The 26570-nt window shown below is 36.7% G+C and overlaps 2 protein-coding genes and 1 non-coding gene across 4 annotated transcripts in view; 1 reads left to right on the top strand and 2 right to left on the bottom strand.

Moving 5' to 3' along the window:
- The window catches only part of PRORP (protein only RNase P catalytic subunit), a 127815-nt gene that overhangs the window by 38601 nt on the left and 62644 nt on the right, over positions 1–26570 (bottom strand). The gene's annotated exons all lie outside the window — the stretch shown is intronic.
- Positions 6900–9379, bottom strand: LOC133068107 (N-acetylneuraminate lyase-like). Its single transcript, XM_061159159.1, has one exon. It carries the CDS (start codon positions 9338–9340, stop codon positions 8378–8380), a length of 963 nt encoding a protein of 320 aa, XP_061015142.1. The 5' UTR covers positions 9341–9379; the 3' UTR covers positions 6900–8377.
- LOC133068548 (U6 spliceosomal RNA) lies at positions 13884–13990 on the top strand. The gene has a single exon (XR_009695527.1). It is a non-coding gene; the product is annotated as a U6 spliceosomal RNA (small nuclear RNA).

The following is a 26570-nucleotide window of genomic DNA, read 5'->3' as shown; positions in this document are numbered from 1 at the left end:
GCGACCCCATGGACTATAGCACACCAAGCTTCCCTTTCCATCACCAATGCCTGGAACTTCCTAAAACTCATGTCCATCGAGTTGGTGATGCCATCCAACCATCTCATCCTCTGTCATCCCCTTCTCCTCCTGCTTTCAATCTTTCCCAGCATCAGGGTCTTTTCCAATGAGTCAGTTCTTCACATCAGGTGGCCAAAGTATTGGAGTTTCAGCTTCGGCATTAGTCCTTCCAATGAATATTCAGGACTGATTTCCTTTAGGATGGACTGGTTTGATCCCCTTGCAGTCCAAGGAACTCTCAAGACTCTTCTCCAACACCACAGTTCAAAAGCATTATTCTTCAGCACTCAGCTTTCTTTATATATAGTCCAACTCTCACGTCCATACATGACTACTGGAAAAACCACAGCTTTGACTAGATGGACCTTTGCTGGCAAAGTAATGTCTCTGCTTTTTAATATGCTATCTAGGTTGGTGATAGCTTTTCTTCTAAGGAATAAGCGTCTTTTAATTTCATGGCTGCAGTCACCATCTGCAGTGATTTTGGAGCCCCCCAAAATAAAGTCTCTGTTTCCATTGTTTCCCCATTTATTTGCTATGAAGTGATGGGACCAGATGCCATAATCTTAGTTTTCTGAATGTTGAATTTTAAGCCAACTTTTCCACTCTCCTCTTTCACTTGCATCAAGAGGCTCTTAGTTCTTCACTTTCTGCCGTAAGGGTGGTGTCATCTGCATATCTGAGGTTATTGATATTTCTCCTGGCAATACTGATTTCAGCTTGTGCTTCATCCAGTCCGGCATTTCGCATGATGCACTCTGCATATAAGTTAAATAAGCAGGGTGACAATACACAGCCTTGATGTACTCCTTTCCCGATTTGGAACCAGTGTGTTGTTCCATGTCCAGTTCTAACTGTTGCTTCTTGACCTGCATATGGATTTCTCAGGAGGCAGGTCTGGTGGTCTGGTAGTCCCATCTCTTTATAAGAATTTTCCACAGTTTGTTGTGAGCCACATAGTCAAAGGCTTTGGCGTAGTCAATAAAGCACAGGTAGATGTTTTTCTGGAACTCTCTTGCTTTTTAACACATCAGCATATCAAAATACTTATCACCAAATACTTATCACCAAATACTTATCAATGTTTCACAATTTGTTAGCATGCTGTAAAGTGAACCTGGCAGAATGTGGAGCAAGACTGGGGGTGCACTACTGAACAGTGAGCCTCAGAAAGACATATCCATGGCCTTAATCGGTGAATGAGATCTTATTTGGGAATAAATTTCAAGTGTAATCAAGCTAAGGATCTCTGAGATGACATCATTCTGAATTATCCAGGTGAGTCCTGCATCTAATAACCTTGTAAGAGACAGAAGGAAAGAAGCCAGGAGACAGATAAGGCAGTCACAGAAGACAGAGGCAGGGGGAACTCAGACAAGTAGACTTGTAAGATCTTCTAAATCTAAGAATCTTTGTTCTAGTCACTTCCTGCCTAGTGGAAAAAAGTAATAATAACAGGGTCCATGTGGAAAGCCACCACTTAGGAAAGTTTTTCTGCAGTGTTTCTAGAAACTGATACCTCTACTTTCTAGGCAGTAGACAAAAGAAGATACATTTTGATACAAGCAAGTAAGCATACATAAATTCACCAGTAAATTCACTGTGGTATTATAAAATTCATAGTACCAGCCTGTCTCTAGAAAATACATGAGGCTGTGTCTAACATGTAGGGTGCTGTTAGATGTGGACCCCATTCGTAATGTCATGGTCACATAGGAAATGGTAGCTGAGCCAAATTATGCAGGTAGGATCCAAACTATCTTCTGAATGGCCACAAAACACTTTTCAAATGTAGAAAACACTTTCAAATGTTAGAATCTGTTTACACCCAGAGTCTAAACACTTTCAAATGTAGGCCCTAGCTTTCATGTATGCTTTATGTCACTTTGTAGAAAAAAATGTCACTATAGGTCCATCTCACTCTATCCTTAATTTGCTGTTAATTTACAAAAGGGGCTTAGAAAAGTCTATGAGTAGTACTTCACGAGTTCTTGAAGAAAATGTAAGTATTCCAAAATAACGAAGTTCCAATTTCATACCTATTTCCTAGTGGTTAATTAAAAAGGGGGACAGTACAACTAAAACAAAGGGATACATCTTGATTGTATGGCACCAAAGAGTGTTATTTACATCTCTAAATTACTTTTATAAGACAAAATACTTTGGATAAAAAGGAATTTTTTTTTCCACTGAAGTTTTATTTGCTGATCACAAAACTATTTTATTGAACAGTTCAGTATATGGTAAGAGTTGGGTTGCATACAGATAATACATGGTAGATCCAAACCCCATTAACTATGGTCTGAACTCTTAACCAGTCTGTCATCCTGTCTCCCACGTTACTATTCTGCTGGTGTTAGAATAAGCTACCCTTGTAATAGGGAAGAACAAATCTAAATCCTTATTGTATTTGTTTCTTTTACATTAACCTCTGTATTCTATTGCTTTTGCTGCCATCCCTAAAAGGATGTTGCCTGTAGCTTAAAGTATATATAATGGTCCATTTCTGGGAACCCTGCCTCCCATGCCTATGTTAAACTAAAATCTTTGTTTAAGTTCACAGGAAACATCCTGGCCAGGCCCACCTGTGAAGGGCTGCAAGAAAGAAAAAATTAGCACATCCCCTCTAAAGTCTGGCCAGAACCAGGAAATATTTGCAACAACTTACTGTTTTTTTTTGTTTGTTTGTTTTTGCTTTACTTCTTTACCCTTCTCTCTGTTCTGAAAAAGAACTAGCACTGACACTTGGGCAAATGGTTTTGGGGCCACCAGTCCACTATCTTCGCAGTCTGCTGGCTTTCCCAATAAAGTTGCTATTCCTGGCCCCAAAACCTTGCCTCTTGAATGTATTGGCCTGTAGAATTTGAACTCAATAACACCTGAGCTTGTTCACCAGTTCAGTTTCTAAACTTATTTATTCAAAATATTTAATACTACTGTACTATGTGAGAATGTGTTGGATGGACTATGAGGGTGAAAGACACACTGAAAACTGTAAGGAGTAGAATGACAAGTGGTAAAGAAAAGACATGTACATTAATAACTATAACATAAGGTAAAGAGTGCCAAGTGCTACAAGAAAAAGAGAAAATACTTTTCCAAGGGATTCCAAGGAGGGAGGGACTAGTTTTAGCTTGAAAGAATAGCGTGGTGGAATCAGGGACAATTTTTGAGATATGCCTATGTGCCATCTCAAAGTCAGCTCAATAGAGGATGTAAGCAATGGAGTAGTGATGATGGTGATACATCTACTCTTAATTGATTCTTTACCACTGAACCACCAGGGAAGCCCATTCTTTTATTTAATTCTCATTAAAATTCAATGAGTAGGCAGCCACTAAAAAGGATGAAATAAGACCATTTGCAGCAACATGGATTGACCTAGAGAGTGTCATACTAAGTGAAGTAAGTCAGACAGAGAAGAAATATCATAGGACATGCCTTAAATGTGGAACCTAAAAAGAAATGATACAAATGAACTTACTTACAGATGGAAAGAGACTCACAGACTTAGAAAGCAAACTCATGGTTGCCAAGGGGGAAGGGATAGTTAAGGACTTTGGAAAGGTTATATACACACTACTATATTTAAAATGGACAATAAGCAAAAACCGATTGTATAGCACATGGAATTCTGCTCAATGTTAATGTGCCAATCTAGATGGGAGAGGGGATTTGGTGGAGAATGGATGCATGTATATATATGGCTGAATCCCTTCACTGTTCACCTCAAACTATCACAACACTTTTAATTGGCTATACCCCAATACAAAATGCTTTTGGTGTTAAAAAAAATTAAATTAAAAAAAATCCAATGAGTAGGTATTTATCCTCCTTTTATAGATGAAGTTATCAGAGAGATGTAAGGTCACTCAATTAATAAATGATCGCTCATGGGTCAAGTACATAATGCCAAAATGTATGCTACGGCTAATATAAGGGATGCTTCTGATAGAGCATCAAGTTATAGATTTAATGGGTAGAAAGGAAGAATTTTATTTGGTTCTAGTTTAGGGAATAGGTAAGAAAAGGTAGTGAAGAAAATATGGATGAGATAGGAATTCACATTTTGGAAATAGAATAGTTGGTTTGCTTTGTCAATTACAGAATTCTTAACTGAGGGATGGTTTTGCCCCATGATATCTGGCAATGTCTACAGACACTGGTATTCACAACTGAGAAAGCTGGGGAGGGAATGCTACTGGCATTTAACTGGGGAGAGGCCAGGGATCCTGATAAACATCCTACAACGAATCACATAACCCCACAACAAAGAATTATCTGGCCTAAAATGTCAGCAGTACCAACACTCGTTGTTAAGGTAGAACCAGGAATGATATGTTTTAGAAAGTGAGTTAGAATGAAGATGAAAAGTCAACAGATGATGGACCTAGAAATTATACTAAGTGAAGTTAAGTCAGACAAAAAAAAAGACAAGTATCACATGATATCATTTATATGTGGAATCTAAAATATGATACAAATGAACTTGCAAAATAGAAACAGACTCACAGACATAGAAAACGAACTTATGGTTACCAAAGGGTAAAGAAGGGTGAGGGATAAATTAGGAATTTGGCATTAACAGATACACATTACTATATATAAAATACACAACCACCAAGCACCTACTATACAGAACAGGGAATGATATTCAGTATCTTGTAATAATCTATAATGGAAAATAATCTGAAAAAGAATATACATACATATAAATGAATCACTTTGCTATATACCTGAAACATTATAAATCAACTATAAGTCAATAAAAGTTAATTTTTTTAAAAAAAGGATGAAGATGAAAGGGGTAGTGGGTTAATTCAGTACACAAAAAAGAAGAAACTCTGTAGCTCAAAGCTGGCCAATTAGAATGAGAAGCAAAAGGAAAGAACAAGAGAAATAGAGGAAAAAAAAGAGAATGAGAAAGAAAAGGCTGCAGTGGGGTGGGGGGTGAGTAGAGAGAAGAATAACTACTCTTCTTTTTACAGTTTCCAATGCATGGAAAGAAGAAGAGAGCATAAGAAAAGAAAGCCAAATGAAAGTCTTTATTTCAGAATTAAAAGTAGAAACAGGGAAAAAAAAACAAAACAAACAAAAAAACCCAAAAAATAAAAGTAGAAACAGGAGAATCAAGAATATACTCTTCCCAAAGGAGGCTAGATGTAAGAACTTGAAGTTACATTGTTGTGCTGAATGCACAATGACAGGAATGTGCATAGAATACTCTTTTATCATAGTAAATATTGCAAATAATAGCAAGATATTTTGGTGAGGTTTGTGGGAAAACAAAAATAACACAAAAAAACCCAAGGGATTAAGACAGATTGATGTATTATAAATTATTTTAAAATTTGTTTTTTTATACTAACAGGTCTATTACACATATTTTAAGAATAAGTGAGTTTAAAAATGTAATAATCTAACTTTAAATTGTTTAACTAACCTGGCTTTCTGGACCAAGGTGGCCAAGGTTCACTTGCTTTACTAAGAATAAATTCAGGAAGAAGCAAGATTTTCTAAATTAAAAAAAAAAAAAAAAAAGGGAAAAAATGACCTGACTTCTTAAAAAACTCAAAATTTCTATATACCAAAGTTCATGAAAAAAAAGTGAAGTGTTAGTTGCTCAGTCATGTCCAGCTCTTTGCATCCCCATGGACTGTAGCCCGCCAGGCTCTTCTGTCCATGGAATTCTCTGGGCAAGAAGACTGGAGTGGGTAGCCATTCCCTTCTCCAGGGGATCTTCCTGACCCTAGGTTTGAACACAGGTCTCCTGCATTGCAGGAGGATTCTTTACTATCTGAGCCACCAGGGAAGCCCTAAGCAACATTAAAAGGCAAATTGGGAAAATATCTACAATAAATATCATAAGGGCCAATTAGTTAATTTACAAAGAGTGCATACAAAGTTCAGTTCAGTTCAGTTGCTCACTCGTGTCCGACTCTTTGTGAACCCATGAATCGCAGCACACCAGGCCTCCCTGTCCATCACCAACTCCCAGAGCCTACACAAACTCATGTCCATCGAGTCGGTGATGCCATCCAGCCATCTCATCCTCTGTCGTCCCCTTCTCCTCCTGCCCCTAATCCCTCCCATCATCAGGGTCTTTTCCAATGAGTCAACTCTTCGCATGAGGTGGCCAAAGTACTGGAGTTTCAGCTTCAGCATCAGTCCTTCCAATGAATACCCAGGACTGATATCCTTTAGGATGGACTGGTTGGATCTCCTTGAAGTCCAAGGGACTCTCAAGAGTCTTCTCCAACACCACAGTTCAAAAGCATCAATTTTTTGGTGATCAGCTTTCTTCACAGTCCAACTCTCACATCCATACATGACCACTGGAAAAACCATAGCCTTGACCAGATGGACCTTTGCTGCCAAAGTAATGTCTCTGCTTTTTAATATGCTCTCTAGGTTGGTCATAACCTTCCTTCCAAGGAGCAAGCGTCTTTTAATTTCATGGCTGCAGTCACCATCTGCAGTGATTTTGGAGCCCAAAAAAATAAAGTCTGATACTGTTTCCACTGTCTCCCCATCTATTTCCCATGAGGTGATGGGACCAGATACCATGATCTTAGTTTTCTGAATGTTAAGCTTTTTTTTTTTTTTTTTAGTGGATATCCAATATTTATTTTCACTGAAAAATTAATTTGGCCTTAGTATCATTAAATAGGGATATGACATCCTCAGAAACAAACACTAACAAAAACCTCACTTTTCTTCATTTAGGAAGTTAACAGCTATACAGAGAAGTTTCAATGAGGTAGAATATAAGTTCACATAAGCCACTGTGGTTCAATTTCAAATTCAGATACCTTCTTCCCAAAGAAGACAGAAACATGAAAAAAAAAAAAAGTATGTGTTATTCCTGGGCAAAAAAGGAGTGCTATTGTTGTTGTTGAGTCACTAAGTCATATCTGACGCTTTGTGACCCCATGGACTGCAGCATGCCAGGTTCCTCTGTCCACCACTGTATCCTGGAGTTTGCTCACATTCATGTCCATTGAGTCAGTAAAAGGAGGGAGGAGATATAAATATAACAACTGTTGCCTACCCAACCAATTTTAAAAAGGGTTAGCAAAGATATCTGAATCCATTGTTCATTTCGAATTCTCATTTTGAACAAGTTTTCTTGTTAATTTTAAAAATTAAAAACCAGAGTAAACGGATATGAATTTCAAACACTTCTCCTCTGCAGACTAATCAGATAGGAAACAAAATAAAACGCTAGGTAGTTACTAGATGGGATAATCAAGTTTAAAATCACAATAGACATTGTTGCTAGAAATCACGCACCTGGGTTTGTCACAGAGGTGGCTGAGCAGCCAGTTTACATTCCAGAGAAAGAAAAAAGTAAAGAGGGTATGTAGGGAACGTTAAAGTGAGATCTTTGGGTCCTCCCTAAACCTTTTATCACTGAAAAGTGACTGCTTGAAAATGCGACTGGAAAATGAAAGTAAGTAGCTGCTGGGCTCACTGCAGAAGGGACTCTGGTTTTCACTTCCAATAATTCAGCGCACTGCTGGGGGACACTTTGTCCCCGGTGAGGAAAGGGGGAAGTTGTGGTGCCCAGAGCAGAGAGATCTTTGGTTCTTCGAAACTCTGGGCTTTGAGAAGTTCTCTACAGCAGCAAGTAAAGACATGAATTCATCTTTGGGGAAAGCCTCTCCTTTGTTATGTGAAAACCACCCAAATAGCCCTTTAGTTATAGTAACTGAAGCAAGTCTTCACCTAACCCAAAGTTTTTGGGGAAAATTGTGATACTGTAATTAATCTGAAAGCAGATATACTAGGGTTAGACTGAGCAGCCAAGTGAACTGATATGTTAATAGTTGTGCATAGTTGAGTTACATTGTATTAATCTGCCATTACAGTTAGAATATCTGCCTAAATGCAATCACTCAGAGTTGTCCTAGATTACAAATGAATATTTATTAAAATGAAAGTATATTGTGGTGGTTTAAAATTAGAAAACTTTAAAATAGAATTAAGAACCAGGAATTAAGATAATGGGAGCTCCCGAAGGCAAATGGAATTAATCAAGTACAGTTTTCCTCTTGATTTGATCTCATCCATATATGCAAACCTTTCTCTACAAAAATTTTGTGAAATATTGAATGATTTAGGGCTATGACTCCTTTTGAAGTTTTTGCCCTTTTACAAATTAAAACTTTTAAAAGATCATAGTAGGTATTTAAATACTTGTTGACTGATGTAAGATTTCATTTGCTAGGAAGGTTGAGTTTAAAAAGGCTTTGAGAAATAAATGCAGTATTCAGGTACACTATATTTCAATGTACACACCCTGATTTGATAGACACTAGCTACAAGCTTCCATGTCTCCACCCTTTAAATCAGTACAAGAAAGGAAATCTAGGCTTTTCAGTTTAGCTTCTGCATTATCAGTAAACTCCCTGGAGGCTTTCTGTAGTGGAAGGCGGGGTGGGCCCATTGGAATCCCAGAGACAAGGGTCATGATGGCTTTGGTCTGCGACACTCCAAAACCTAGTTTGACCACGAAGTTGATAAATCTTTGAATACAAAACTGATGGCTCAGAGCTGAAGAGAAGTCCTTTCGTTCAAAAGCCTCCAACATCTGCTTTGTCTTTTTTCCCAGGTAGTTATAGGTACTGCCCACCGCTCCAGTTGCTCCCATCACCAGAGCACTTAACAGTTGCTCATCCACCCCAAAAAGGAAAGCAAACTGTCGCTGGCGATTCTGATCCACACACTGCCCGAAGTCTAAGAGATCTGTGTCACTGAATTTCAGCCCTTGGAAGCTGGGGATCTCATCCTGAATCCCATCCAACAACTCCTCAGCACGAATCTTTACCCAGGTCAAGGCAGGGATGTGATGATAGTAAAATGGTAATGCAGGGGCGGCGGCAGCCACCTCTTTCAGGAAATTAATCAGGGCATCTTTGTTCCACAGCTTGAGAAAGAAAGGTGCAATGACAGCGATGCCATCGGCTCCTATTTCTGCTGCATGTTGGGCCAGTTCTTGTGACTCCTTCAAGCTCAAGGCTCCCACATGAATTACTATCTGATCCAACTTGTTCCTCCCCTTCGTCACCCACTCCTCCGCGACCCGGCAGCGCTCCGAGATGCTCAGTGATAGGCCTTCTCCTGTCGTGCCGTTCACGAAGACATTCTTCACTCCCTGTTCCTCTACAAGATAGTCCACATACCGACCAATGACTGAAAAGTTGATTTCTCCATGCTCAGTCATCGGCGTGATGGTTGCAGCAACAAGACCTTGGAGCTTCTTCTTTGGGGAGGCCATCGAGTTGCTGAAATGTCCAGCAGCCGCGAGTCCGCCTGCGCAGCTTGAATGTTAAGCTTTAAGCCAACTTTTTCACTCTCCTCTTTCACTTTCATCAAGAGGCTTTTTAAGTTCCTCTTCACTTTCTGCCATAAGGGTGGTGTCATCTGCATATCTGAGGTTATTGATATTTCTCCCAGCAATCTTGATTCCAGCTTGTGCTTCTTCCAGCCCCGCGTTTCTCATGATGTACTCTGCATATAAGTTAAATAAGCAGGGTGACAATATACAGCCTTGATGTACTCCTTTTCCTATTTGGAATCAGTCTGTTGTTCCATGTCTAGTTTTAACTGTGGCTTGCTGACCTGCATACAGGTTTCTCAAGAGGCAGGTCAGGTAGTCTGGTATTCCCATCTCCTTCAGAATTTTCCAGTTTATTGTGATCCACACAGTCAAAGGCTTTGATGTAGTCAATAAAGCAGAAATAGATGTATTTCTGGAACTCTCTTGCTTTTTCAATGATCCAGCGGATATTGGCAATTTGATCTCTGGTTCCTTTGCCTTTTCTAAAACCAGCTTGAACATCTGGAAGTTCTCGGTTCACGTATTGCTGAAGCCTGGCTTGGAGAATTTTGAGCATTACTTTACTAGCATGTGAGATAAGTGCAATTGTGCGGTAGTCTGAGCATTCTTTGGGATTGCCTTTCTTAGGGATTGGAATGAAAACTGACCTTTTCCAGTCCTGTGGCCACTGCTGAGTTTTCCAAATTTGCTGGCATATTGAGTGCAGCACTTTCACAGCATCATCTTTCAGGATAGCTCAACTGGAATTCCATCACCTCCACTAGCTTTGTTTGTAGTGATGCTTTCTAAGGCCCACTTGACTTTACATTCCAGGATGTCTGGCTCTAGGTGAGTGATCACACCATTATGATTATCTGGGTCACAAAGACCTTTTTTGTACAGTTCTTCTGTGTATTCTTGCCACCTCTTCTTAATATCTTCTGCTTCTGTTAGGTCCATACCATTTCTGTCCTTTATCGAACTCATCTTTGCATGAAATGGTCCCTTGGTATCTCTAATTTTCTTGAAGAGATCTCTAGTCTTTCCCATTCTGTTGTTTTCCTCTATTTCTTTGCATTGATTGCTGAGGAAGGCTTTCTTATCTCTCCTGGCTATTCTTTGGAACTCTGCATTCAAATGGAATATCTTTCCTTTTCTCCTTTGCTTTTCACTTCATATACAAAGTAAATAAATATTAATAAGCCCAATAGAAAAAAGCATAAACATATGAACTTACAGAAATGATAGGAATTCAAAAACCTGTTAACAAACATATAAAAATGTCAGCCTCATCATTTATTTTTTAAAACACCTAAAAATATCTAGATTCAATACAATCCCTATCAAAATCTCAGATGGCTTCTTTGTAGAAACTGACAAGCTGATTCTAAAAATTCACATGGACTCAGAATAGGCAAAACAATCTTGAAAAAGAAAAAGCTGGAGGACTTATACTTGCCAATTTCAAAATCTACTACAAAGCTACAGCAATCGAGACTGTATGGTACTGGCCTCATAATAAACATAAAAATCAATTAAACAGAACTGAAGGTCCAGATCCAAACCTTCACTTTTGTGGTCAATTGATCTGGGGAGGGCGGGGGTGAGGGGGAGGGTGTGGTCAACTGTTTTTTAAAAAGAGTTCTAAGGCAATTAAATTGGGGAAAGAATTGATTTATCAACAAATTATGCCAGACAACTGAATATCTATAAACTAAAGAATGAAGTTAGGTCCATACTTTATGCCATATATAAAAATCAGTTCAAACTGATCAAAGATCTAAATTAAATGTAAGAGCTGAAACTATAAAACTGTAGAAAACAAGCCACAAATTTTATGATATTAGATTAGGCAATGGTTTCTTAAGATACAAAAACAAGAGAAAAAAATTAGATAAATTGGACATTATCAACATTCAAAATTTTTGTAGTCTCAAGGACACATTAAGAAAGTAAAAAGAACCATAGAATGGGAGAAAATTTTTACCAGTTCTATATCTGATAAAGGTTCAGTATCCAAAATATATGAAAAATATTCTTACAACTCAATAATAAAATTAACCCAATTTAAACATGGGCAAAAGATCTGAATAGCCATTTCTTCAAAGAAGATAAGCAAATAGATAAGCCTATTAAGAGATGATCAACATCATTAGCCAACAGGGCAAATCAAAACCACAATGCGATACCACTTTACACCCACTAAGATGTCTAAGACAGTAACAACTGTGAGTGAGAATATGGAGAAATTAGAATCCTTATATATTTACTAGTGGGAATGTAAAATGGTGTGGTCACTTTGGAAAACAGTCTGATAGTTCCTCAAATGATTAAACAAAGAGTTACCATATGACTTGGCAATTCAATTTCTAGATACGCAGCCAAGAGAAACAAAAATACATATCCACACAAAAGTCTGTACACAAATATTCATACAATTGTTATTCATAATAACCCAAAAGTGAAAATAATATAATTGATAAATGTATAAACAAAATGTGGTATATCTATACAATGGCATATTATTTGATGATAAAAAGAAATGAAGTACTGATACATGCTACAACATGGATAAACCTTGAAAACACGCTAATTAAAAGAAGCCAATTGCGGTGATCATTTCACAGTGTATACAAGTATCCAATCATTAAGTACACCTTAAACTATGGTGTTATATGTCAATTATACTTGAATTTAAAAAAAGAGAAAGAAGCCAGAGATAAGAAGTCACACATTGCATGATTCCATATATGATTTGATCAAAATGCCTATATTTCAGGAAAGCAATTTGACAAATGTATCAAGAACCTTAAAATGTTTATAGCTTTTGATTCAGAAAGCTGAACCTATTATGTCATAGATTCACATCCAAGATATTCTTCACATCACTGTTTTTAATATTAAAATACAGAAACAACCTAAATATTGAATAAGAATGTGGCTATATAAACAACAGTTCCCAAAACAAATTCTATAAAAAGTCTCACCAGATGGGAAAAGCCAAAAGCAAAATAAAATCTCTACTCCCTCTCCCATTCTCTCTAGCTATAGATATGGGAAAAATTGAATGATACCAAAAAAAACCCAGAAATACACCAAAATGTTAATACCGAATGGTGAGATTGTGTATTTTTTATTTTTTTCTTAGAAATTTTATTTGCCAGATTTTTCTGAATCAACATATTAAAAAAAGCTTTTAAAGGTATCAATAACATCAAAATATCAGAATTAGTTTATATCACCTCAACTAAACAACTAAATAAATTTAAGGAATCAGTATTTCTCGAAAGTAGAAAGTCTAAAGACAGGAAATTAAGCTGAGATTGCACCTCTCTTCAGTTCCTCTCAAGAAAATGCTAGAGCACTCAGAAAAACCACAGCACTCTCTTTTGGAAGAAAGACATTGCTGTTCATGGGGAGCCTGATGGAATCATTAAGTTTTTAGAGCTGAGAGTCTTTAAAGATTATTAAGCCTGGTCTTCTCATTTTATAAACAAGGGAACTGGGGACCCAAGATCACAAAGGGAGGTAGCAGCAGAGTTGGGAACAGAGCCCCACTTCAGATCCTAACCAGAGTTTATTTTTTCTGATCTTTCCATCTTTTAGTCAACAAATTTTTTTAAAGACAAAAAATAATAACTCTTCTAATCTTTAGTAAGTATGAAGGCCTATACTCATTAGGCAGTCTAGGCACCCATCCATTTAAAAGTATTGTTTTAGAAAGACATGTCCATTCTTGCCTATTGCTTGACACAAATCAGAATAAGAATTTATAAAACTTCACAACTTCTGCATTTGTCTATTGATAATAGACATTTGTCTATTGATAATACCTTCTTCTTCTGAAACAGTACATAACTCTTTCCCAAAATATAAAATACTACAGGTATTGCTATTTTGGCTTTTCCCAAAGTAATATAGGTATTGTTATTTTGGCTTTTATCATTTTCCTACTCCTAGATCTGAAATAGTACCCTGCTTCACTGACAGACAGTATTCTTTGAAATACCCTGTGTTTTCCTCATCATCAAAAGATGATTGACAAAAGAAACAAATGAATATTTTGATAAGTGAAAAGGATGAGGTGTAGCTTTTATCATCAACAGCACTGACAGTCTTTAAAGTATACAGAGAAGATGCCCTGGCGATATTTTCTCTTGGCTGATAGTTGTCTACTGATGAATCTATAAAGATAATCACTCATTATTTTGACAATATTTACTGAGCAGTCATTATGTGCAAGGCATGGTTTTAAGTGCTCAGAATACAGCAGTGAACAAAAGGGGTAAGGTCCCTATTCTCATGGAACTTATATTCTTGGTAGGTGGGAAACTGTTAGTAAACAAAAACAAGTAAATGAATAAGGTGATTGCAAGGCATGAATAAAATGATTATCTAAGAAAAACATTAAAAAATAATCTTGTCAGTGTTATACATCCACTAAAAATGCTGATCAGTTTCATGGTGGCATCTGAGCCAGTCCTATTAAGATGTAATGTGAGTGTTCACTTTGGCAGTACATATACTAAAATTGGAATGATACAGAGAAGATTTGCATAGCCCCTGTGCAATGATGACACACACATTCGTGAAGCGTTCCATATTTTTACCAAAAAAAAAGATGCAATGTGATGTGGTCGTGAAGCCTACAGTGTGTGACTTGCTCTGCTGAAGAAAACTGGAGGAGATGAACTGTTTTGCTCCTTTTATCAAAAACTCAGTAGGCATGTCTTAGTCTTCCAGGGATTCAAATCAATCTATTTATCCAACACCTGAATTAGGCAACACTTAAGGTATTTCTAGCTAGTCACATATGTAGATTTTTCAAGACAATTAATACTTATTAACATGAGCCTCTTCCTCCAAAATTGTGTCATTGTCAGAATTACTAGTTATTTTTGCTACCCTTGCCAAATTCCCAATCTAAATTTTTGCTATGTGCTGGTCAACACATAACTAGAAGCTAAAAGTTAAAAATAAAAACCACCCAGATGTATCTGAAATCAGATATATTTTGTTTGACCTGTGGCTTCTCCTTATCCACTTTCTGGATAAAATACACTAACTGAAATCAGAGAATGAGATGAAGCATCTTCATGGTCCAAAATTAAAAACATTCTGTGAGTGGTGAAAAAAAGCATATAGCTGTCTTCTGACAAATAAATAAGAGACCCTTTACTCTTCATAAATAGGAACATCTTTCCAGTTACTCAGACAAAAGTCTTTCTTCTAGCTAATAAAGTAAAAACTTCAATTCATAACAACTAGTCAATTTCTTCATTTGTGCATGTGTGTGTATGCATGCATACAGGTGCACATACACAATTTTACAGCTTTTAATTAATACTGCAATCAGGATACAGAACAATTCCACCATAGATCAACTTTTAATTTTTATAACTGGACTCATTAATATTTTAACACTAGCATGTAGTTTTAATTTTTACAAGTGAAATTTAAAGATCTTACCTGTTCTAGAAAGAGTGTTCTAGCAAAAAATGAGAGAAGACAAACTGGTAAAGCCTGAAATTAGAAGGGCAGCAGAAAAGTAATAAAATACACTCGATATTGGTATAGGGAATATAACCCAACTCTCAGTGTAGATGAAAAGTGATTGAAAGAGAAAAAATGGGAAGTTTCTGACAAGGAAATGAAGAATAAAAATGGCCTCAACACGAAAGGGTATAATTAGGGTTTGCTGTGGTGAATATCACTACTTCTTTCACATTCATTAGGAAAATTTGACTGCTATGTCAGCACTTTCAGACATTGGAAATTTATGAGGAGGAATGGTATACCCATTAAGTTTGAAAGTCTAGAACTATGCTGTCCAACATATTGGCTACAAGTTACTACTGAGCACTTGAAATAGAACTAATCAGAATTGAGATGTACTGGATTTCCATGAAAATTACTATATAAATAGAATATAAAATATTTCATTAGTAATTACTAAAGTATTAATTACATGTTGAAATGATATTTTAGATTACAATGGGTTAAAAAAAAAGCTAAAGTTATTTTACCAAACAGGTGAACTTTTCACTTTTAACATTTTTAATGTGGCTACTAGAAGATTTTAAATAACATTATATTTCTATTGGACAGTGCTGATTAGAATGTCCCTCTAGAATGTCACTGGTCTACTCTGTGAAAACCACTTCATACAGGCCAACAGCACTGTAGGAAAAGGCTTGTGATATGGGTAAAGCCTTGCATGAGTCAGTCAGAAGTGGTTATGCCTACACACTAGAGTTCAGTCAGTTTTGGCAGAAAAGAAAATACTGATCAAGAGAGAATAGGTATAAATATAGATATCTGTAATCTATTTTGAAATGCAGAAAAAGTCCACATAAACTTATGAATGGACATAAGACAGAACAACAGACACCTAATGAAAAAAATATAGTAAAACGGTAATAGTAGAATCAAAGAGTTGAATATGTAGATATCCACTATAAAATTCTTTAAACTTTGATGTACTTTTAAAATTTTCATAATAAAATGTTAAAAAAAAAAAAAAAAACTAACAGGAAGGTTGCAGTTGTATGGAACAGTAGAATAAGGATAGAGTTGGGGGGGTTAGGAGCCCATTAAGAGATACTCTCACTGTTAAAATGTTGTATACTTTGCATTTCTTTCTTGGTGGAGAACAGGACAATGATCTATTTATGTATTTACGGTAATACTGAAGGAGATACTTTTTCCTGATGACTATAGTTCTTAACTCTTAAAATCTGATTTCTGTTTTCAGGAAGTAAGGCTTCTGGTAAAGTAAAATTATAAGGGCTTTTATATAATGCTCAAGAACTTTTTTTGAGAGAGAGTTGAAGGGTCTACACAAAAATATTTCAGCCTTTATCTCATGTATTGATTGATGTAACATGCCCCAAAGGTGCTAGGTGTCCTTAGGTAAATAGTCTGGCAGTATATTCTTGCTTAACATATTAGGTCCTTATCCCTAAAGAAAAAAATAAAAGAAAAACAATCACCATAAGAGGCCTCCATGTGATATTAATACCAGGAAACCTTAGGGGTTAAAAATCAACACACTAAATGCAATACATTCACGTGTTAGAATTTGAGCACTGCTAAATGGCAAACAAATGGCAAATATATAATCTCTGAAGGGAAAAATCTTCTGATCAACCCTCTCAGTGAACAATGGCACACTGATAAGTAATTCATATAAATTATGTATCTTAAAATGGATAGGGAATGGACCTTGAGAAATAGTCCAGTTTAGTTCCATAGTCTCAGGAACACAAAAAACTCAGGACTCTCACTTTCAAAAGGAGAGGATTGAGGCCCAAAGAAGCTCCGCTGTCTTACTTAGAGTCATCTAGTCAATAAATGGTGGGGGAAGGGGCACAGTTTTCCTGCCATCTGATAGATGATGGTACTGCTAGTCTACAAACTTATGATAAAGAAGAGAGGGATTTTATGTTAGGGGTAAACACTCAGGAATGATCCCCACAATGAGCTACAAAGGTTCAAACTTGACACTGATTGGTGGGGATATGAAGTTGCATTAAAAAACTATGGGCCCGAACAGTGTAGACCTGGCCAGTACCTGTCAGAGATCCCAATCAGTCAACAGTGAGCTACTGACAGACTCTGAGATTGCATGTTTGACACTATCTTACCCCTCACTCTAGAGCATGGCCCTGTTCTCACTGGGGAGGGAAGGAAGCAGAACACCAGGGTCCTCCGACCCACTGAGAGAATTCACTAGCAGCATTCCCTCCCTCCTCTGCCATCTATGACCTCAAGGCTTCAGGGATATGAAAAGCTCTTGTTATTCACCAGAAACCGTGGAGAACCAAAAGGTACATTGTCCCCCATAAGCACCACTATCAAAGTGATGTGAGGTGGCTTCCAGAGTGTTTTGCATAAGCTTCAAAACACTTGAGTCAAACATCCATTCAACTGTTTTCGCATACTCACCACAGGCCAGACACTGTGTTGGACATTGAGATTTCTAAAATGAAGAACAGTCCCTTCTATTAAAAAACTTAGACAATTCAATCATATGACTGATGCTATGACAGGGATGAAAGCAGGCTGCTTGGAAAGCACACAGACGAGAACGATGTAGGGGGAGAAAGAGGACCTTCTGAGGGGTGGGGCAGGCAAAGAGATGGGGGAACTGCCTAGAGAGGATTCCAAAGGTGAGCTATGGAGAGTGAGAACAAAGAGCCACACTAAAGAAGCTGTGCATACAAGGACACACAACCACGGTGACAACAAGTTTGAACACATCGGCAGACTATTTTCTGTTTTAAGATCATGTCAACAGCTAATTAAAATAAGTGAACAGACACTGCTGATGGCTTTCCTTTCAATTCTGAAGCTGTTTTCCTCTGTTAAAAGAGATGTATTGGTAAGGTCCCTAGAGAGAGAATGTAATAGAGTCATTAAGATAAGTCTCTGGCATTAGAGAGCCTAGGGCTGCAGCTCAAATCTGACATTTACTGGTTGTAAATTTATCAAAGGCAAGTTTCTTGAATTCTCTAACCCTCAGTTTCTCCATCTGCAAGGTGAAAATAATAAGACTCTTATGAGGATTAAATGAGATAATGTATGTACGGTACTCAGAGTAGTTTCTGGCATGTGTGAAATTCTTAGTGTTAGCTAAAACTAAGAAAAACAATATTAACAATATTGTAAATAAACTAGAAACACCATAAATGTTTACTACTTCTGAGTAACTGGACAGAAAGAGTAGTTTGAACAATTAGGAAAAATCTAAGAAATGTTACTTGCAGTTTCTATGCAGAGTTACTGGTACAATTAACACACTGATTGTATTCTGTCTGTAGACATTTATCTTTTTCTCTTATTTCCCCTAGGAGACTATAAAATCCTTCAGGAAAGAGACTATGCCTCTTTCACCTTTGTACTTTGGATACACTCTGTACAGGGCCTTAAGGAAACTCTGATGAATATTTGAGGAATAAAATGATTACAACATTCTGATTAATATAATTGGAATCAGTGGGGATAGAGTAAACGAGTTTGGTATCACTACTCCATGCTCTAAAACATATACTAAAGTCATAAAGTGATTAGAATGTGATTTATTAAAGAAATAACTTGGTGACTAAGAAGGCAGGAGTCTTGACATAGGCCTTTAGTGTGTGCACAGAATTCAACATTAGATCTTGCGGTCTATTGACCCATTTCTTTTTCAGTAGAAAACTTTTTTTTTTCTCCTTTCTTTCACAAATCTCCCAACGTTACTTTCCAGTAACATGATCATGTGGCATGAGCATCACCTTTAACAAAGGTTTAGGGTGGAAGAAAAAAAATGAAAAAGGAGAAAGGTAAGCAAGTAAAATGCTACAATGTAAGTTGTTTCTCTGCAGGAAGCTTTTTGTGGTTGCCAGATTAAAGGAGATAACAGATACTATTTATGAACTACAAAGCTCAAGATTTAGTGGTTCAGAATTTAATGAACCAATTCAATTAGAAAAAAAAAACTTTAGGATGTTCTAACTTTATTTTCAAGGTAAATTTTTTTTTAACCTCAATACAAAATGAATTCTACCAAAAGAACATCTTTACACTAAAATCTATGTTATTAATGACAAGAATCAAGCAAAAGTGGATAAAATGTAAATCTATATTAATATAATTTCTTTGCTCTTGTAGACTAATCTTAAGAAAGTACAAAGAGCATTTCACTATTTAAAATTACTCTTAACTTACTCTAAAAAGAATTCAGGATTAAAATACACTAAGAAAAAAAAGGAAACAATTTTGAGTATCTGTTACAGCTTCTTGTGTAACAAGTGAACAGTAACTGAGGCCTTAGAAAGTTCAAAAGACAGTTATGTTTTAGGGTGGTATCTCCCCAAGTATAGTATGAAGTATATACTCCCCAAGTATGGCATGAAGGACATACTAGTCCTTCAAAATACTCTGTGAATAAAAGTTCCATAGTCACACAATAGATCCTCTTTTGGGAAATATCTGCTGCATACACTGTATTCTCCTTCCCTCCATACCTCCTGTTTTGGCTAATTCCTCCATTTATGAGTTGAACCCTATCGCTTTCTACTCTCTCAAGTACTCTACACTGCCATTCACTCCTTTCTCTTACACCGTCAGCTTCAACCCTTCATCTGGATCCTCTCCTACCTGACCACACACCTCATTCCCCCTTCAGATACCACCCTGTTCCTATACTCCTTGCCTTACTGTCCTGCCTCAATTTCCTCTACTCTTTGTAAAATGAGAAATTATATATTGCTCTCTGCCCTTGGTTCCTGTCACAGAGCTCCAAAAACCCTTATAATTTCCTAGGTGATAAAGGTACTAAGGTCATCTTTTGTTCTAATCTTTGGTCTCTGATCCCAGTTCTTGAAACAGAGCTTCTAAATCCCTTGGAATTTCCAGGGTGTTAGATGCATCTTTTATTCTCATGAGGTAGGTTCCTAGAGTGCTTCAGGATAGGGGCTGGTCACCAGAAAGACCAAGCCGTGTTTAGAAGCTTGAAATTTTCAGCCCCAGCCCACTTCCATCCTCTAGGAGGGCAAGAGGAGCCAGAAATTGATTCTATGATGATGGATCATGCCTGTGTGATGAAGCCTGCACAAAAATCCTAAAAGGATGGGGTTTAAGAAAATTTTTGAGCTGGTGAACATATCCAGGTGCAGGGAGGGTGCTGTATTTAAAATTTATCAAACAAATGTTATAGTAAAACAAACTTCTTTGGTTTTGAGTTATATAAATGTTTGGTTGTTCTGTGTGTGCTGTACTGACATAAAAATAAGAACACATGGAAAGGACAAAAGGACACATTTTATGGTTTCTAAAGTGACACAAATAAATGTAAATAAAGCTCTATCAATATTTTACTTATTCTTTCTACTATTAAATCTTGGAATATCTTAATTTTTAAGTGAGGTAGCAACAGCTTAAACTTTCAGATTTTTTTTTTTTTTTTTTGGCAGGGGGCAGCGGGGGGAGTTGGAGAAATAAAGAGAGGGGAGTTGTTTCCTTCTGGAGCCTGAAAGCACTTAGGTAAGTGGCCACGGAGCACTTTCATTTTGAGACCAAGCCATATCCCATGAAAATCTGGAAAACACTTTCCTTGAGTTGGCAAGTAAATGTTGGAGAGTTAAAGAAGAGAGGAAGGACACAAAGGGTAAGTAATCTCGGGGTGTTAAGGTTCAGCAGGTGTGGAACAGAAAAATCAGTGGCTATAAATAAAAAAGAAAACAAATCTCAGGACAGCATGGAAAAGCAGCAAAACAAAGAACCAGTGGGAAAGATTCCTACCTATTCCCTTACAGCAACACACCAAAATCACTGTCTTTTTATGAGAAATACATGAAGAAAGGTCTCTACATATAAAGTATTTATAACTTTGCTAAAGAGAAGCCTTACATACTTGAGACAATCATCACAGAATTTCAAGTAATCTTTAAATCTAAATATAATCTTGCAGTTACATAAAGTGTGCAGATGTGCCAGTTTCACTAATACAGCTAAACTAGTGAAAAAGCACAGATAGAGCCAAACAAAACTCATGCAAAATAACCAACAGTGTTCAGTATATCAAGTGTGGAAAAAAGTTAAGTTCTAAAGCATTTCAAACCACAGAAAGGGTAAGTTTCTTTTCTTTGCATTTCCACTGACTCTAAAAATAAACCTTTATTATTTTCCAGATTATAAAAGAAATATAAGCTCATTATTTTAAAAAATTCTAACACTACACAAATGTATCATAATGAAAACCAACATTCTATATAACTATTCCCTTTGGAAGTAACTAGTGTTATCAGTTGGGAAATAGCTCCTGTTGGAACACTTGAGACACAGGAAAAGGAGAGCCACTCTGAACAAGAGAACACTTTTACTTCAGTTTCTCCTTTGACTTGGACCCTTCATACTCCACTGCTAAGAAGAGAGAAAAGGAAAAAAGAACATCCAAAACACATGCTGATCCTCCAAAACAGGCAAACCACAAACAGATTAACCCCCGGGGAAAAAAAAATCAAAGGTGACTGCGTAAAATCATTACACTATGTGGCAGAAATAAATATTACTTGATTTTGAGAAATGAAGTAAACGTACAAAAAATACTACCCTTTCCTTTTCATTGTCCTCAATAATCAAAAAAGCAGATAGCACATTTTTCCTTCAAAGAAAACTGAAGCAGCCTACCTAATCAGCTATGTTTTTAGTTTTTAAAAAAAAATGTTGTACCAGCAATGAATTTTGCAGTGCCAGAAGTAAGGAAGAACTTGAAAAAACACACAATTAGGGGGTTTTGTCAAAGGAACATGGGAGCAAACAAAAAGCTTGAAGTTGACAAAGCTAAAATAAGTGAACAACAAAATAAAGTAACATTAGATTATAAACCAAGTATACAGTAAATATCCATGAGTTCATAATACTATAAATAAATTATTAAAGAAATAAGTAAGTAGGGGAGAAGAGACAATTTCTGGATCAGACGAATTCCAAACAATTTGTGTAAATATTCTGCCCCCAAAGAGGTGGAGTATGACCACTCGCTCTTTAAGTGTGGGCTGCACACTGACTTCTTTCCAAAGATTACAGTGTGAAAAGGGGGGAAAAAGAACAACTTCACAGTGGAGAAACCTGACAAACACTTGCACAGCACGTGATCAAAGTTAACATCAACAGTAGTTAAATTATGTTGATAGTGTCTACTTTTACAACAATGCTGTGGCAATGGCATTTTATCTCTGCAACCTTCTTCCCTCAAACCGATCAGTTCAGTTCAGTCGCTCAGTCGTGTCCAACTCTTTGCGACCCCATGAACTGCAGCACGCCAGGCTTCCCTGTCTCACCAACTCCCGGAGTCCACCCAAACTCATGTTCATTGAGTCACTGATGCCATCCAACCATCTCATCCTCTGTCGTCCCCTTCTCCTCCTGCCCCTAATCCCTCCCAGCATCAGGGTCTTTTCAAATGAGTCAGCTCTTCGCATCTGGTGGCCAAAGTATTGGAGTTTCAGCTTTAACATCAGTCCTACCAATGAATACCCAGAACTCATCTCCTTTAGGATGGACTGTTGGATTTCCTTGCAGTCCTAGAGACTCTCAAGAGTTTTCTCCAACACCACAGTTCAAAAGCATCAATTCTTCGGTGCTCAGCCTTCTTTATAGTCCAACTCTCACATCCATACATGACCACTGGAAAAACCATAGCCTTGACTAGATGGACCTTTGTTGGCAAAGTAATGTCTCTGATTTTTAATATGCTGTCTAGGTTGGTGGTAACTTTCCTTCCAAGGAGCAAGCATCTTTTAATTTCATGGTTGCAATCACCATCTGCAGTGATTTTGGAGCCCAAAAAAATAAAGTCAGCCACTGTTTCCACTGTTTCCCCATCTATTTGCCATGAAGCGATAGGACCAGATGCCATGGTCTTAGTTTTCTGAATGTTGAGCTTTAAACCAACTTTTTCACTCTTCTCTTTCACTTTCATCAAGAGGCTCTTGAGTTCTTCTTCACTTTCTGCCATAAGGGTAGTGTCATCTGCATATCAAACCCATAACCCTAGGCTAATCATGAGAAAAACATATAAATCCCAACTGACGGACAGTCTACATAATGACCAGTACTTCTCAAGACTGTCAAGGTCATCAAAATCAAGTAAAGTCTGAGAAACTGTCACAACCAAGAAGAGTCTAATGAGACACAACAATTAAATGTAATTTGGTTTCCTAAAAGGGACATTTATGACATAAAAAGGACAGCAAGTGAGAACTAAGGGAATCTGAGCAAGTATGACCTTTGGGTAAAGAAAATGTATCCACACTGGTTTCTTAATTGTAACAAATGTACCACACTAAAGGAGGATGTTAATGGCAAAGAAAACTAGATATAGGCATATGGGAATTTCCTATATTCTTTTTAACTTTTCTCTAAATCTAAAAATACTCTAAAATAAAACTTTATTCATAAAAAGCTTAAAAAAATCTAAAAAAGGGGGGGAAGTATATAATTTTTTTGTATGAAGAGAACAAATGTCATATCAATTTTTTCTGCATAAAAATAATGCCAATAAAAAGAATACTATTTACATGAGATATAAGATGATGCTATACTTCTGAGTTGAATGAATAGCCAATCTTTACTTTTTCTATCTCTGTAACTTAATCCTCCTTTTTATTACCCAATAAGCTTAAGCTTCCCATAGACTGTGTAACCAATTTCTCTATTTTCAAAATATATTTAAAAGAATTATATGGCAGCTTGAGATCCAAGCTGGATGTCAGGTCATGACGGCAGTACAGGAGAATCAGGATATGAGCAGACTGTGGAATCGACTGACCACTTTGAATACTGACCCTCTCGTTATTAGCAATGTGACAAGCTAACTAATCTTAGTTTCTTCACTGTAAAACAGAAATAATAATATTACCTGCCTTACGGAGTTGTACAGATTACATGAGATAATGCATTCAATTTTTAACACAGAGAGAGAAATCAAAGCATGTTAGCTACCCCCTGTTGTGGTTCTCACCTCCAGGGTCAATGTTTACAATGAATAGGTTAAAATCAGGAATAGAACCTGTAATTAGACACTACCCTGTGAGCATGAGTGACTATGTGTGTGGGTGTGTGCATGGGGATGGGGAAGGACTTGACTAAGGCCTGCAGCCTGACATCCTAGCACAAAGTGACTCCTTAAAGCTAGGACTTAATTAGAAATCAAAGTGTAAGGAACAAAATATTATAATGTCTATATGTCATTCTTTCTCTTTGATGACATGTCAAAGTGATAACCAACAGGTGATGGATACTGAAATGTAACTGATAAAACAAAACACTGGAAAGAAGAATTTGGTATACTTAAAATGTTTTCACACCCACGGAACTACACAGCTTTGTGATTTCCCCTTTCAAGTTCTTATTTTGGTAAAAGATAGATATCGATAAAACATTTTATGTATATTTTTGTGGGGTTATTTTGGTCCATTTGAAGAGGAACTGCTGTTTCCATTTATCTTCCAAGCTTAAATCCAGTAAGATTTGCCTATCTTTTACCTCTTCCCTAAACAGATGAAAAATTTTTCAAGTTTTCCTGCCATTCATACCATAATGTGTATATATCTTTTTCTGAAGAGGGAGACCTATTACATATAACTGCAAAGCTTCAATTAAGACTAATTCTATAACTTTATACACACAAGAAAGTTCTTGGTATTTATAGTTCAGACAAGACTGAGAAAAATGCTCTACTGACTGAATGATGTCATGTTGAGTTTATAAGTTTCTTTTTTCACATTAAAGAAATGGTACTTGCTATAATCACTTAACAAAATCCAAAGGCAATTCTGATACTCAAACTCACCTATATCTTCAAATCTTATTTATTACAAATGAGATATATTAAGGTTATCTGCTTTCCAACAAGATTTTTTTAACTGCAATGAAATTATAACTATAAAAATTTAAAACAAGTTTTAGTACTGCTGTGAATTACTGTGGACCAGAAGTGAAAAATCAGCTTACCCATTTTCCAAAGAGATAAAGAAGCATGAGTTCCACCATCAGGCCTTCTGACCAACTGGAGAGCATCAGTGATACTGAATTACTGAATCGGAGGCCTCTCTCAAGCTCATACATGTCTGATTCCTTTACGGCTGATGTTTACACAACTCAATCACCTGGTCATAACAAGGATGCTGTGAAGGGCATGCACTGCACCATTAGGGCCCACGGGAGAAATCTCTTTGGCTTATGCCAATACATAACAGTACTTGTCCTGAACAATTTGCTTCTATTTGAATTCATGAATTATGTGAATCCTACAAATCAATGAATCCTATAGTGGAAGTAACTTCCTTGGAAGAAATCTTAGAATTGGATGTCTTCAAACCCCTCCACTTTCTGCTCTCTCTCCCCCTACTTGTCCCTAGCCTAGCTCCCCTGAGCATTTCTTTAGGGAAAAAGAAATGTTATAATGGGGTTATGGGGTGCTTATGAATGATGTGCAGGCAGATAAAAGTTTGGATCCCTGCTCATCAAGGATCATGCTTTCATCTTCAAGTTTGTCAACAGAATTTACAGTCAAATTAATAGAGCACTTACTTCATGGTATAAATTTCGTGCACCAACTTCAAACCTCTTATTTTTCCTAAGCTTATTTTCCTTTCGTGCTCTTTTCTTAAGTTTATTTTATTTTCTGTATGTTATTATAAGCATTTTATATCTCTTATAGAACAAAGTTGAGCAGAAAATAATCTATAAATAAATAATCTCCACTTTGGAGGGCAGTGAATACTTCACAAAAATACCCAGAGAAAAAAGCCATATCTAAATGAAACAATGCAATAAAACCTAAGATCTGAATCAATCTTAATCGATTGATCTTAATTGTAACTGACTGGGAGAAAAACCAGCCTTTACAATGATGAAAGGTCTGAAATAGAAACTATTTTAAGAATACCATTTTTATCTTAAAATAAGTATCTTAATACAAAATTAATAACGAATAAAGTGGTATCACTGTAACAATAATTAGGTAAGAATAATTTATATAGCTTCAAAAACATATTTAAGTAAATGTACTACTCACTCTGGAATTGCTGTTTACCAGACTTAACAAATATTTAACAATTTTTTTTGGTTAAAGCAAGTATTATATCTGCACTCTACCTACCACATTCCTCAGAGGCGTGTTTTAAAATACTGTCATAGAAGCAAAGTACACACAATAATGATTCACAAAGACAATCTCACCACACCCTAAAGAGTTATCACACAAAAATTATCAGTGACACATCAAGAGGAGAATCAACTTGCCATTAAGATTTCGTCAGAGAGAAAACAGATACGGGAACTTGGCAACGCTGTTTTCCTAACAATGATGTTTTAAGATATGTGATCACTTGACTAATGCAATTGGGGAAATTTCTGTTTCAAACACTATGCAGAGTATATCTTTTGGGGATATTTGAAAAGAAAATGACATGAGGCCAATACATAATAGAAATTTTGCCTGACTTCCTCATCCTTCTACTTACTCACTTCACTAATAATATTATCCACTTTTCTGACAATTGATCATTCGCTTCATTAGCAATTGGTACATGTAAGAATAATTCTGAGTGGTGCAGACCATTCTAGCAGTCACATGACAAGACAGAACTCTTATACATATCAAGCAGGTGAACTGGGTGGAATGGCACGTGGATAG

Source organism: Dama dama, chromosome 13 (genome assembly GCF_033118175.1).
Source record: "Dama dama isolate Ldn47 chromosome 13, ASM3311817v1, whole genome shotgun sequence".
NCBI lineage: Eukaryota > Metazoa > Chordata > Mammalia > Artiodactyla > Cervidae > Dama > Dama dama.
The sequence above is the reverse complement of the archived record's forward strand: the minus strand, read 5'-3'. Positions and strand labels throughout refer to the sequence as shown.